This window comes from Aptenodytes patagonicus, chromosome 2 (genome assembly GCF_965638725.1).
Source record: "Aptenodytes patagonicus chromosome 2, bAptPat1.pri.cur, whole genome shotgun sequence".
NCBI classification, from domain to species: domain Eukaryota; kingdom Metazoa; phylum Chordata; class Aves; order Sphenisciformes; family Spheniscidae; genus Aptenodytes; species Aptenodytes patagonicus.
In genome coordinates, this window is record NC_134950.1 from 69161123 (window position 1) to 69175163 (window position 14041).

Here is a 14041-nt window from a genome sequence, read left to right on the forward strand (position 1 = left end):
ACTTGCTACCGAAGGAGAACATCCTGATCTACAGCCAGCACTAGACAGAGCGATGAGAGTGCTGTTGCATTGCCCAGAGAGAGCTTTTAACTTTTGCTCTTTCCTCAGCACTGTGCGATCCTCCATCGGCTCCTGCAGCAGTGCAGACCCCTGAAATCTCCCAACAGCAGTGCAATGGCCAGTGTTCTGAAAGAGATCTGCAATCAGCACAGACCACTTCAAGCCACTAGCCAGAGCAAAGACCAAAGCAAAGCAAGCTCCAACTTCTCACTGCTGGCAGCAGAGCAGAGCTCATGCCGCTGCGCAAAAGCAGCTTGTGAAGGAGCATGTGAGCTTAGCTTAGCTTAGCTTAGCTTAGCCTAGCCACGCCACGCCACGCCACGCCACGCCACGCTCGCAGCAGCAGCTCAGCCCTCCTCCTGCTGGGTTTGTATCCCCACCCTCCAGGAGCAGGGCTGCCTGCTAGCAATTACCCTTGATTTTGATATGCCAGCAGGAACCTTTGGGGAGGAATGCTGACAAGCCTAATTGCCAGTAGCTGCAAGGCCTCTGGCTGCTGGAGATAGGCTTTTAACCTCCGCCTTGCCAGGCTGTGTGTAGGGAATGTCTATTTGCCTTGACATCTTCAGGTGAAAGGCATCTGCTACCACATCATCCTGGTAGCCATTTCCTGCTTAATTATGCCATGCAAAAAAAAAAAAAAAGTACAGGATATTAAATCCTGGCATGTGTTGATGAGGTATGTCTGGGTATGCCTTGTTCTTTCTTCCAAAACATTTCCTAATAACTGAAGGGTGACACTGTGCTGTCGCAAACCCTCCTCGCAGGCTGGACAGGAAAGCTCCTGCACTGAACTGAATGCGGGAGTAAGGGTCTCGGTCAGCTCTCAGAATGAACGTATGTTTTTATAGCAGGTTTTCAGGTTTGTTATGGCTTTCTTGCTAGTGCATAAAGAGTTATTTTCACACTTTCTTAATCTAGAATTGAGTTGCCTAGCATTTCTTCCTTAACTCCCTCGAAAGGATTAAACTGAGGTTATTATATTTCTTTTCAGGACAATGTGTGCATCTAATTGTGCTTCACTGTAAGCCTCCCACAAAAAAACCACTTACTGTAAAAACCTGTGCATTCAAATTCAGGGTAAGAGTTTGATTGCTTCAGACTGAAGGACACTAAGTTAAAGCCACTCTTCAGAGAATCATTCCTTAAAACAGAGCTACAGTGTTTGTTTCTAGTTCTGCAAATAGCTTTTCTTTTAGCGTTAGAAATCCCAGTAGAAAAAGCAATGGACCGTGCCTTCCAAATATATACAGTACACTGAGAATATATAAGTACAATATATCAAGTACTGCATCATTGTGTTGTTACATTTTCATGTGCACATAATATAAATCTGACAGCAGTAAAAATCGTGGCTCTGTGTGCGGGCTAACACGAACACATTCTTAGACATGAATCGTAAAGGTCTATTTCTTATTTACTAAATTAATTTATTTTATTTAAACTAATAAAAGACAATAAATTCACCAACAGAAGGACGCAGAAGAAATCAAGGGACTTGGTGACACTCCTCCTCAATGCTCTGAGCACCCTGACTGCCCTCTCTTCCTGGTTTCTTAAATCTGTTTAGCAAGCCAGTTCAGGATAATCTCCAGTAGAGGATGTCATAACATGAGTGAATTTCAATGTAATGTCACCCTTTATGAACTGATAAAGGTTTCAGGTCAGCAGCAAGACCGCCGATGCTGTGAGCCTGGCAGGAGTCCGGGTGTAGGTATTGCCATCTCCCCATGCGCTGCTGGATGGTCCCATCTCTGCATTTGGTTGTGGGCTGAACTGCAAACAGGGAACCGATAAGTGTGAGAAATAAAAAACAAAAGGAAAAGGCTGGGACAGTGCTCTGATCTTGTTCATAACATAATCCCTCAGAGCAAGGAGGAGAAGCTGTGGAAGATGGGAAGTACTACCAGCAGGGCCTTTGCTTCGCAGCCCTGTTCGTCTCCACCCAGTCACAGACAAGGTGATTGCTTCTTTATGAATGCCAAAGGCCAGGTTAGGCGTAGGCAAAAATTCTATACAGTTTGATTTGACCCATCGTTTCTCAATGGTATATTAAGGTATTAGGCAAAGAGAACACTAAAGCTGCATTTCACTCATTTTCCTAGTTTCTCTGCATTTTGCAACATGGGGCTACGTGCATTGGCTGCAACCCACAGACCCTCATCAGCCACAGCTTGTGCCAGCGGTAATTAGGCATAGAAACACCTCTGTAAACCCGGTATTTTGAAAAAAAACCACCAATGTCCCTTCATTGAAAAATAGGCTTTGATAATGTTAAGACCTGTATATGCAGTCCTAAAAACTTCAGCCATACATTCTCTTACCTTTCTCTAAAACACCATTTTTAATGTAAAAACTTGCATTTTGTTCATTCCTAAAGCACCTATGATTGACTCTTTTTTTTTAATGCTGCTTATTTTAGGATCTTGCAACTCTGACAGCACTCGGACAAAGGAAATTATGCTGTTAAATCACCCATGACTGTAAAATTTAATCAAAATGTTACCTGCCAAGAAACAGGTCTGACTAAATCACTCAATATAGTCTGTTTCAGTGCCATAGCTTCAGAAGGTATCAATCCCTAGCAAACGGGAAGTATTTAAGTGTTGTATGAGGTTCAGAAGTCTGACGTACTTTAAATATTAAATAGTTGTTACCACACTATGGGGGAATTTCGCCCTACTGTCTCGGGTGCGTCCTGGATGAAGCTTTGCTTTGAAAAACCGAAACTCTGATAGGAAACTGGTGAATCCATACTCAGCTCCCAATGACGTCCCAGAACAAAGCATTTTCATAGCAAATTCGAAAGCACCCGGTGAAAATGAATGGGGGTCTGTAAAGGATTTTTTAATTTGGGCATTTGATTCTCAACATACATGTGTTACAGGTCAAGAGTACAAATATATTGACTTCTCGATGACCAGGGCATGGACAGGTTCCAGAGGATGGCTTTTATCATCCAATATTTTCACATCAGCCGGAGCACGTCAGACACTCGGGGTCGCAGGTATGGTTCTGATAGAGCCCCGCTGAAGTGCTTTAAATTGCGCCAGTGTAAATGCAGTAGGCAGCCTGAATTGCATCCTCAGTTTTGGAAATGTGTTCTCAGTACTTTCTGATCAATTGTGTCTCAGCACGTGTCTTGATCTATTACACTAAGTGCTAAAAAGTATGCTGCGTTTCCTGGGTTTTATGTAGGACTTAAAGAAAAGAAGAGGGAGGTAAAAAAAAAAATCCCAGACTAGCTGAGTAATGTAGTAATTAGCTGCAAGCAACCTGAGACTGAGAAGAATCAATTTTTCATTTCAAAATGTCTTTTTCTTAGTAGGGTAGAATGCATATAAAAATAATCACTTTTTTTTGTTGTTCCTGAAACATTATCCTAGTATTTTATTTTAGTGAGGGAAAGAAATTTTCATGTTGTGAGTCTATTTCTTAAAATAATTTGAGCATGAAATGAAAAAAAAAAATTACTTATACATCCTCCATTCAAACCTTCGTACTTCTTGGGTGTTGTTATAGGCATATGTGAGTGCTCCAAAACTGTAATGCATTTTTTTCCTATTTCTGCAGCATCTGGAGATAATTTACAGGTGGGAAATTGAGAAAGAAGGTATGTTCAGTCATCTGCCTGAGGTATGCTGGAATTACGCGGCTGAGCTGGGCACAAAACGCAGGTTTCCTTCAGTTCTAGGACCAACGTCATAGATCGTTTTGGACCTTGGTCAACAACCCCAAATCTCAGTATAGGTCTGTGCTGCAGTCAATGGCATTAGAGCAGCTCGCGTAAAACACAGCCACGCTGCATTTAAATGAGGTAGCTCTGGGCCTGGCAGCAGCAGCAAGGAACTTGGCCTAGGTACACTGCCCAAATATTTACCCTAATTTCCAGATAGGCTGCTGCAGCTACCAGGGTAGCTGCTGCTACCTCTAAATTGTCATCGATAACTAGACTAGAGAATGTAAAGCTAGCTGGGAGTGTGCACCTGACCTGTAATCATGCTTTTGGCTGCCATACAGATGTAACCTTGCTTAGGCTATTCCCAGTAACTATTGTGTATCAAAAGATGAGGGATGTCCCACAACTTAAATTTTTTTGTGTGTTATTTATGTACCAAAGAATGCAGTTGTTGATGGTACTGAGTCATTTAATTTAATTCTGAGAAAGCCAGCCACGTGTCTGGTCTCACCAGCACTGAATCTGTCCAGAGGTTCAGAAGCCTCTGCTGGCTAAAGTTTCTGTGTCCAAGAGCATGTTGCATATTCAAGACAGCGAAAGCCCGTCCCATGTATCTTAAGTGTGTGGAAAATCTGTGTTTTAAGTTTGTGGAAAGACAGAAAAGGCTAGTCCGTTAGAAATGCGAGGTACAATGATTTTGTAAGCGTTATGCATACCTTTGATGTAATGACCCAAAGTGAAATTAGTCAAAGACGATGCCTTGGATACAGGCAGGGTGGCAGTCAGGATGATCAGTGTCACTTGCTGGGTGTCACGCTAATTCTGTACATCCAAAAAATGAGTCCTAAAGAAATGACTAATTTGGAGTCTGCGCCAGATTTGTTGTAAGCCTTTTGATGAATATATCAAGGCTCCTCTATACACACAACAGAAGCATTCACAAACTATTTTCTCAGATAAAGTATTTTTACTTTTAATGTTTATTTATTAACTTGTTAGCATATCAGAAGATCTATCAGGTTTCTTCTCTGTAACTATATTCCATCGCTAAAGAGGACTTGGAGTTTCCACATTGTCTCATTCTAGGAAAAGCACGGAAATAAAAATCTCTGGAATTAAGGGCAAAGCTAAAGAGCTAACCATATAACATCATTCATCAGTGACACAAAATGATGTTTTACATACCAGAATAACAAGGTCCTCTTGATACCACTGTTATCTCTTTCTGATGCTTGCAAGCAGCTCTCCTGAGGAAGCATTCATTTTGGTAAGTGTCTCCATTTGATCCACAAACAGGAATGTAGTTTGTGTGACACTGAAAAAGAAATTAAGTAACTCAGTCATAAAAAATCATGTGATTAATCTCAACTTCATATTAATATACAGGAAGATAGTTGTGTAAATATGAATTACTAGCAGTAACTTATAACGCCGTTCACTAAAGGAAGATTTAAAATATATTAGTTTCTCAATATCACTGTGTATTCCTTTCAGATCACTGAAATAATAGTCCAACTCTGTATGGGCTGAACATAGGAATTCAGTAGGAAAGATTAAAAGAACAAAATAACTACAGTGGGACTCAGTAATGGCTAGAGGGAATATGACAAACATCTAGAAGTATTTGAAGGATAAACACACTGAGAAAGGAGAAAACTTCTTCAAGATTATACAAGAATGTATGACTAAGCACAGTGGGATGAAACTGAGCAAAGGAAAATTTAAGGTGAACAGTGCTTAAGGGGAGATTTGCTAATTTTTTGATCGTAGAGAGGTCTTTCAGGGGAGGTGGAAAACAATGACCATCCCCATTAAACTCCTGAGCATCATGAGTCTGTTTTACTTGGTCAACAACTATAATAATGCTTTTGTATTACTATACTGAAAAATTTTGATCTTAAAGTCAGTAGCATTGGTACATTTAATAAAACGAAAGAAGAAAGGAAAACTTATCATTCGGAATGGCTTTGGCAGGAGCAGCCTGTATTTTGCTATTTTCTTACATTCTAAGCAAGACGGATTATATAACCCTTGCGTGTATAATGTGTATTAAAATGCTGGGAAACACACTGAGACCACCAATGCACCTAACACCTGCGAGTGCTGCACCGCTCCCTGCTGAACTGGAGATCCAAACCCCGCTTCACTGCGTGGAAAAGGAGACGTTGCCCTGTTTGGGGCTGCAATGGTAACTGTAATTCCAGACACCTTTTGCATCTTTAAAACCCTAAGGCAAAAAAACCCAAACAACAAAAAGAAATGAAGAAAGACACAGACTAGCCACCAAATTATTAACCATATATAGTGTATGATTAAACTGGTATAGTTCAACCAGTGAGAGTTCACACAGAAATAGCAGCATTAGTTAAGCTAAACTGCCCCAAAAGGACAAGAGTCTCTTCTCCAAATTCCAAATGACAGTCTCTGCCACAACAGTTTCTTTGTGCTTTGGCATACACAAACCTGAAAATACTCAATTTTTAAAACATAATTTTGAAGCTAATTAGCCTTCCTCCTTTGTCATCCTGCCATAGATGACCAACCGAGAACGAACTAAGCATGCACGGACAGAAATAAATCATGCTGCCAGCTCTGAAAACGATTTATAACAGTTTTGTAATACTTTCCCATAGTGAGTAGCTCTCAGACATTCAACTACAACCGTCAGTCCTATCATATCTCACACTGAGCAGTCACTTCTAGGGAATAATTAAACAGGGGGGAACAATACTTTCCAATAGATAATTCTCTATTCAATCTTAAAGTTGCTGTGTGATGTTTTAAAGTTGCAGGTTTCTGTCCTGAGGATAGAAAATGAGAGGCAAAGTGATTTCTTTTTTACAGTTTGGTAAGCCTTTAGTGATACAGTACAGTGCAGCCAAAAGTTCTCACGTAAACGTCCTTTAGGAGTAGAGTTGTTTTCTTGTGAGGAAATCCTCTAATAGCTCCAATGACCAAAAGGGAGAGCTTCTCTCCATGGACAGGATCTGCTCTGCACAGCGTCCTGTGGGAAAATCCATCCAGGCTCCATCCGATGTTGCATGATTGCAGGGTGCCCAGCATCTGAAGGGACGTAAGGTCTACTCGCTATCTATATTCCTTCTCCTATTCTGTCTTATTAAAGCAGTTATCTTATTAAACCATTTGTTGTCAAGCCTTCCTTATTGAGATCGAAAAGAGCCCCGTGCCGGCTCTCTCTCACCTCCCCCCGCCAGTCCCTAACACACTCACTAGGCGTTGATCACGTTTTAATTTAGGTTTTGTAAAACACCATCCAAATTACAGCAAAAGACCTTTCCGAAAGTTTGGTGAATTTGTGTTATCCTCCACCTCCGCTGTAATAAAAAGGGAGTTATCCTTTTTCCCGACTAGGCCTGCAGAAAGTCAGGATATCATTAAGGTCACTGCAAGCAGAGCCCAGTTGAATCCTTCAGCACCTCTCCTACGGTCTAATTTGTAAATTTGATGCTGGGGAATCAAACTTCGGTATCTTGCTTTATGTTAGGTGACTTGGCAAGACACAGAAAGCCTACAAGGTGTTCAGAGAGGTCGTGGCCCGCAGAGCTCTTGCTGCCATGACATTATAGCTGTTTCAGTGACAGCGCTGAAATCTGGCAGCCAGTCATCTCCAAAGGGGATCCTAGGAGGAAAAACTATGACTTATTAATATTTAAAGAAGACCAAACAGTTAAGAAACGCTGCCAGGCTGGGGGTGGCAGCAGATAAGGAGGAGGAGGAAGGAGTGGCGAGAACAGAAATCTCTATGCATTTTCCCGAATCCGAGGGATGGTTTGTGCCAGCCTTGGCCTTAGTTCAGGGGCGGCTGCGAATAGCCGTGCCCTTCTGTTCCCCAAAATGCCCCACTGTCAGGCAGCCAGGGCTGCAGCCTCACAGCCGGCAGCAGTCCCCCTCCAGCAGGAAAATCCTCACCTGACCAGCACCGGGACCTGACACTATTTTAATTAGGCAACTCTCTCACTAGAGTGCATTTTTCTAAAACCTGCTGTTTTAAGAGCGTGAGAAATGCCTTGCTGGATCGGACCAGGGGTCCATTTATCCACGTGCTCTGTCCCACCTGTGGGGAATAGGAAACGCACTTCAGGGAGAACAAGCTGGTACCCCCACCTCTTCCTTGCAGCGTGTGTTCAGCTGAACCACTGTACACAAATTTGCCTAATTCCTTTTCAAAGCGTTGCAGTGCCTGCAAAAAAAATTACCTAGCTACCAGATAGTCTTGCATGTAGAAAACCTAACAGTTCGGGCTGGGTGTTTGTTGCCTGGGATATTTTGGTGGTGCTAGTTGCAGATGAATAATTAAGGTTGAGAGTTACAGGAAGAATTCAACCTGCTATGTCTGAAAAATACAATACCTTCTCCTCATTCTTAGCCTTCTTTCCTTAAATTTTTCAAGATGTACCAGTAAAGTTATAATTAGCTTAAAAATAATACTAGTTTTAAAAATGCGTTCTTTAAGACAAAGTATCTTTTTTAGTCCTCATGACCTGAATATTAGGAAGTCGTAAAATTTACCACCTACAGAAAATAAATGAAACCTTTGCTTAGCCTAGGGTTGAATTTCTTTTCCTTTTTTTTAAAATCATTACTGGGTTTTGATCTTACTATTTTTCATAAATAAAAGTTACAGACAGAGTGAAGGCTGATCAATAAACCTCTTCTCCTAAGAATTTTTCCTCCCTTTAAAAGGCAGTCGGATCCCACTGTTCTTATGGGACGTAAGCTGCAGGATGCCCTCAGCATAGGTACCCACCTGAACGACACCACATCAAAAGCCAGCTCTGAAACACTGGAATCCAAAACCCGTGTAAGATCCTGTACACACTGTTGCTATTCTGGTTCCCCTTGATTTATTATTTATTGGAAACAGAACACACGATTATTTTTAAAACACTGACAGATAGCCCACTCCAGGGTTGGTTGATAACACTGCCACCTCTTCCGGTTTTACCAGGAGTCTCAAAATATTTGATACATTTGTCCTGGCTATAAATGGTAAAAACAAAGAACCTCAGTATTCTCTTTTCTTTAAAAAGTGGGGGGTGGGAGGGGAGGAAGGATCACCATAAGTTATAAAAACTGTAAACTAAAGGCTCAAAAACTGACGAAGCAAATTGAACTTGCTATTTACTACTTTTTAAAAGTTCAGAGGATATTTTTTTGATCAAATTTCCGTACTTTTTTTTTCCTGAGTGGGACTAATTCACTGTTTTCATTCATAAACTTTATGATCACTGGTGATCCTGTTATCATCTGATTTTCAAAATGCCTTAAGAACTTCCAGGGTCTAATGTACCACATTTGGCCACCAGCAGAGCGGGAAAGAATCCTCCAAATACTGGGTATTAGAGTAAGCAATCCATAGTAAGTACTGCATTTAGATTATAAAGCTTCATCTGGTGTGTGTGACAACGCTTGGATGCCCCGCTCCTGGTCACCTCCCCTCCCATCTCGAGTCTCGGGGCAGGATGAGGCAAGGTGGGGAGGCAGAGAGCGGGTGTCACCGGGCGCTCCCCACCTCTGCTTGTGCCGGTCGCGGGGGCTGTGGGTGCCCGGCACGTGGTGGCCCTCCGTTCTTCCCCACGTCGGTCTGTGCTGCTGGCCGACTCACCAAAACCATGCGGGGAGCTAACGTGATGCTACACTCTCCACTTGTTCCCTGAGCACACCCTGCTGAAGTTCAGTCACATACCACCCCAATCAGTGCCATTAAAAAGGAGCCCATGGTTGGACTATATAAGCCTGTTGATGAGCGAAATTTTTAAAGTGGTGATTCTACAAATACTTCAATATACCTGAAAGATTGGTCAGAACAAACAAAAAGGTGAGCAGCCCTTACCTGGAACTGACACGCACATTTCAAGCCGTCGCCCTCTTCCTTGCACACTCCTCCATATTTACATGACGATTCATCACACACTCTTACGTCGGATTCCCTTACATTTAACTCTGCGAAAAAAATAAAAAAAGAAAAGAAATTGTAAAATGAGTAATTCTGGGGACTGTCTTGTCCTCAAGCCCACTGAGCCCCCCCGCTGCCTTACCCCCATACAGAAATTAAAGGAAAAAGCCAGAGCTCTTCCCCGGGCTGCCCTGCGTCGGCTCCGCCCTGCTCCCCAGAGGCAGCTTTGCCTGGTTGGCACAGTGGCTGTGGCTAAACGCCGCTTCACCACGCAAACAGATACAGAGCAGGCGCGTGTTTACACCGCCCAAATTCCCTTCCATGTCCCCCCTGCCCGGGATGCCCCCGGGGATGCCCCCAGTACAAAACCTTCCTCTGCAGAAGTTACGCCTAGCAGGAGTCAGGATCTTTACACGAGCCATAGCCCGTGTTTCTCACCCGCTACCTCTTTTTGCCTTACTCGCCACAAAGGTCCTTGGAACAGGCTGCCCAGGGAAGTGGTTGAGTCACCATCCCTGGAAGTATTTAAAAGACGTGTAGATGAGGCGCTTAGGGACATGGTTTAGTGGGCATGGTGGTGTTGGGTCAACGGTTGGACTCGATGATCTTAAAGGTCTTTTCCAACCTTAATGATTCTATGATTCTAAGAAGAAGAAAAGCTAAAACATCAGAATTTCTCTGCCCAGTTTTCCAGTCTCCGCCTTGCCCACACTGTCATCCTTCAGACTAAAAATAAACCGAAGTGTGTTCAAACTATTATAATTTGCTTGCACTGTAGGAGCCAGAGTAATGAACCAGAGCCCTCTGTCTTAGCTGCTGCATAAAAATATGGAGCGCAAATGCAGCTCCTGCCTCAGTAAGCCTGCAGCAGAGGTACAGCTGGCAAGAGGGAAACCAAGGGGCTGTACACACCAACTGCACAGGCAATAGCTCCAACACAAAAGTCGCTTTTAAGCTTCAAGCTTTTTTGGGCATCACATCCAAGGGTAGTTTTAAAGGAGAATAAATATATTCTTTTGAAATAAGTATTTGATTTGAGCTATGTATAGGAGAGAGAGCAAAAGAAGGCACCAGTGGGATAATGGAAGTGGTCAGTGTTAGCCTAAACATGACCTCGCCAGGCTGCATGGGAACGGTGCTGTTACTATTGATTGCAATGAAAAGGTGAAAATAACACCACGGGCTCTGGAAAAATCCCCTGCCACTGTTTAAGGCTGCACTGATATCAAAGGGTATCATTCGAAGCTGTCTGTGCTTCGGCTCGAGTCAGAAACCTCCAGGACTCTACAGTAATGTGACCCACCAAAGAGATTCGTTAACAGCAGTGTGATTTAAAATAATGTCTGTGACTTTTAATAAGCAAGCCGTACCCAGATAACTGGCTTTAAGAAAGCACTGAATACCGGCCATTCAGAAATGGGGAAAGGTAGCTCAAAAGCAGAAGAAAATAACGCTCGCTGCCGCTCACAGTCTTAAATAGGCAGTCACCCTCCTGCTTACAGCAGTGTCAGCACTTCGGCATGCCAGTGACAGACACCCTGGGAAACTGCTCCTGTGGGTTTATGTAACGTTACACACCCACACACGTAGTTTATGTAAATAAATATATAATTATATAATAATTTGTGTAATAAATTATGCTATATTTAATACAGCATCATTACGCATTTTTTTCATAGCACTAAAGTTACGGGATTATAGCTCAACAGAAGGTCCAGTTATAATCCACATATTTTGTCAACTATGAGAAAAAATTGGAAAAAACCTGATTTTTTTTCCCTACGTCCATCATTTCCAAAGGCATAAATGAGGAGGACAATGCGTGTAACACCGGGTAGTTAGGTATCCTGGTTGCCGTCACAACCCTGTGCACATGTTCTCTAATGTTATTCTTAATGTCGCCATTTATCAAGTGCAACTGCTGCGTTGTAGGGACCGAGTTAATGTGACAGAACATCGCAGCTTTTCAATTTAGTGTGTTCATAACTCGCTCCTGAAGGAAATGTGCCTTTCTTTCTTCTCGTGAAGATCTGTTCTGCAAAGATGAACAAACTATCAAGATTAATTAAAGGGAAATGATTGTCATATCTGAAAGCAGGATCCACCTTTAGGTGATACCGCATTTGAGAAAATGCAATTTATAAAAGGGAGCAACCGGACAGACAAATTACAGAGTGAACAGCTTTCGAAATCCTGTTTTCATCAGCCCAGGAAACTAAAGAGATGTGGGTCCTCCTTCTCAACTCTCAACTGAGCTCACTGGACTCGGTGCTTCGCAGCATCCCACCTGATACCCTCAATCAGCAGAAGAAACCCCTTGGCAGCTGCTACTTGTGCTTGAAATCCGGAGGGTCTACACGATGTCCAACTGCCCAAGCAGTGTGGCGCAGACTTTTCCCCTACCTCTGTGTCCCCCCGTGTGACGAGGGCACACGACCACCCAGGAAGGAGCCTCTTCGCCACGGAGGGGGCAAGGAACCTCACTTTTCTGCATGGGAGGGGAGGGACCCAGGGAGAGTCAGAAACAGTCCCCAGCTAGCAGTTGAGCATCAAGGCTGAACCCGAGAGGTACTTGTTCCGAACTTGACTGTTGCTCTGGCTGCAAAAGCCAGTGAGAAAGGGAAAGATTTCAGAACAAAACTGTAACAGGAGACGTGAAAATGGGGGTGGGGAATCAGCCCTTGTGAGCCCCCCTCATCCCAAGAAACCGAGACTTCTTTTTTTTTTTTAAATCCACAGGAGGAATTAAGATGACAGAAAGCACACCGTTTTAATGGTTACTTAATTTTAGGAGTGGACTGTTTTTCTTTCCACATAAATGATAAATACTGATTATAAGCTTTTTTGCATGAGATGAAAAGGAAGGTCATTCAGAGACCAGGAGCCAACGTGATTTTCCAAAACCATACAAAAGACAAGATACCCTGGTGACTGGCACTTCAACGTGACAGATGAACTTTATTCTATGACAGGATGTCACCTAATGCCTGCTTCCATTCAGTGGCAAATTCCAGCAGCTGCGAAATCAAGCCTCTGACAGGCGCACGATTGCACCTGATGGAATCACAAGTACGGAGGAGTGTGGTGGCCATAATGACTCTCCCACATCTACAGCGTTTGGCTCAAAAATGAATAGATGAGAATGGATGTTAATAGAGAGACGTGATGAGGAACAGTGGATGTCTTGCACGTCTGAAATATGCTCTCTCTTCAGTGGATTCCCCAGAGAGAGAGAATTAAAATGGAGTTTCTGCAATTATTTCCAGAAGAACAGAATCATTATCATCAAATGTGAGAACAGACCTATGAAAGGAGTAAGAACACGTAGCAAATGGTTTAGGGTAATTTCTTACATGTTTCTTTAATGCCCATCACAACTCATTTCCTAGACTTTTTGCAGGTATAAATAAGAGAAAGCCTCTGTGTGATTCATTACGTACAGTGAGAAGATGGTAAGTAGTAATCCATCAACTCCCAGGAGAAAATATAATTAGCACAATTAAATCAGGCTTCCAAATTTATGATAAAATTAATCTCCAAAGACCTGAAATGAGGTATTAAAAATGATTTGCTAGTATCTGTGCAGCCAATACACTTCCTGGTGGTGTGAGGGCTGACCGGCACAGAGCAGCTTGAAGGTCTGCAAAGACCCACATCAAGGTCTTTTGGGGTTTTTTTTCTTCTTTTGAAATGAATTCACCTTGTGATAATTTGATACATCAATAAAAATGAGGAAAGCCGCCTCCATTTTGACTCCTTTCAGGGAATTTGAAGTACAGCTCAATACCAGTAGCTGGAAGTTGGCTTTTTGCCTGTGACCTCAAAATGCATTGCTCTGAGGCGTGAACCTCTCGTTATAAGCTAAATTACATGTGTCAAAATGCTGAACCTGAAGATGAAATAAGATTTGTAGGTTTAAGTACAGCAAACATGTTGCTTCCATCTGGATACCTTGAAAATAAAATAAAATCTAAGATGGGCAAATCTGGTAACTTCGTAAGCAATTTGTTTTTTCAAAACTCATGTTTCTCCTGGGGTTGGCAATGGCACATAGCAATGATGAATGGATACAAGGAACCAAAAAAATACCTTTCCCACATGGAAGTGAGCAGGTGGGTTTAGTAGCAGTGCTGCCAGCCTTGGCCCTCCCGAATATTTCAGCTGTGCCTGGGAAAAAACCTCTCTGCCTGCCTGCCTGCCTGTTTTCTGTTTCCCATGGGTAAGACCCCAACCAGGGGAGGTGCTGGGACCCCTCGCCCCCTCTTCCTCTTGACCTATGAGTTTGGTACAAGATGGGGAGCAGCTTGCACCTTTCTCACTAGAGGGAAAAAGCAAAGCAGTGTGGGGCACCTCGCTGCTGCTTTTCTGTCCTCCAAACCGTTTGT

General features: G+C 42.8%; 1 protein-coding gene across 1 annotated transcript in view; it reads right to left on the minus strand.

Annotated features, from left to right (window-relative positions):
- TMEFF1 (transmembrane protein with EGF like and two follistatin like domains 1) overlaps positions 1–14041 on the minus strand; it is a 125481-nt gene that overhangs the window by 45461 nt on the left and 65979 nt on the right. Inside the window, exons 2-3 of the mRNA XM_076330177.1 lie at positions 9594–9703; positions 4925–5054 (exon numbers count right to left, since the gene is read on the minus strand). Of these exons, the coding sequence (XP_076186292.1) occupies positions 4925–5054; positions 9594–9703 (240 nt within the window). The remainder of the gene's footprint in view (positions 1–4924; positions 5055–9593; positions 9704–14041) is intronic.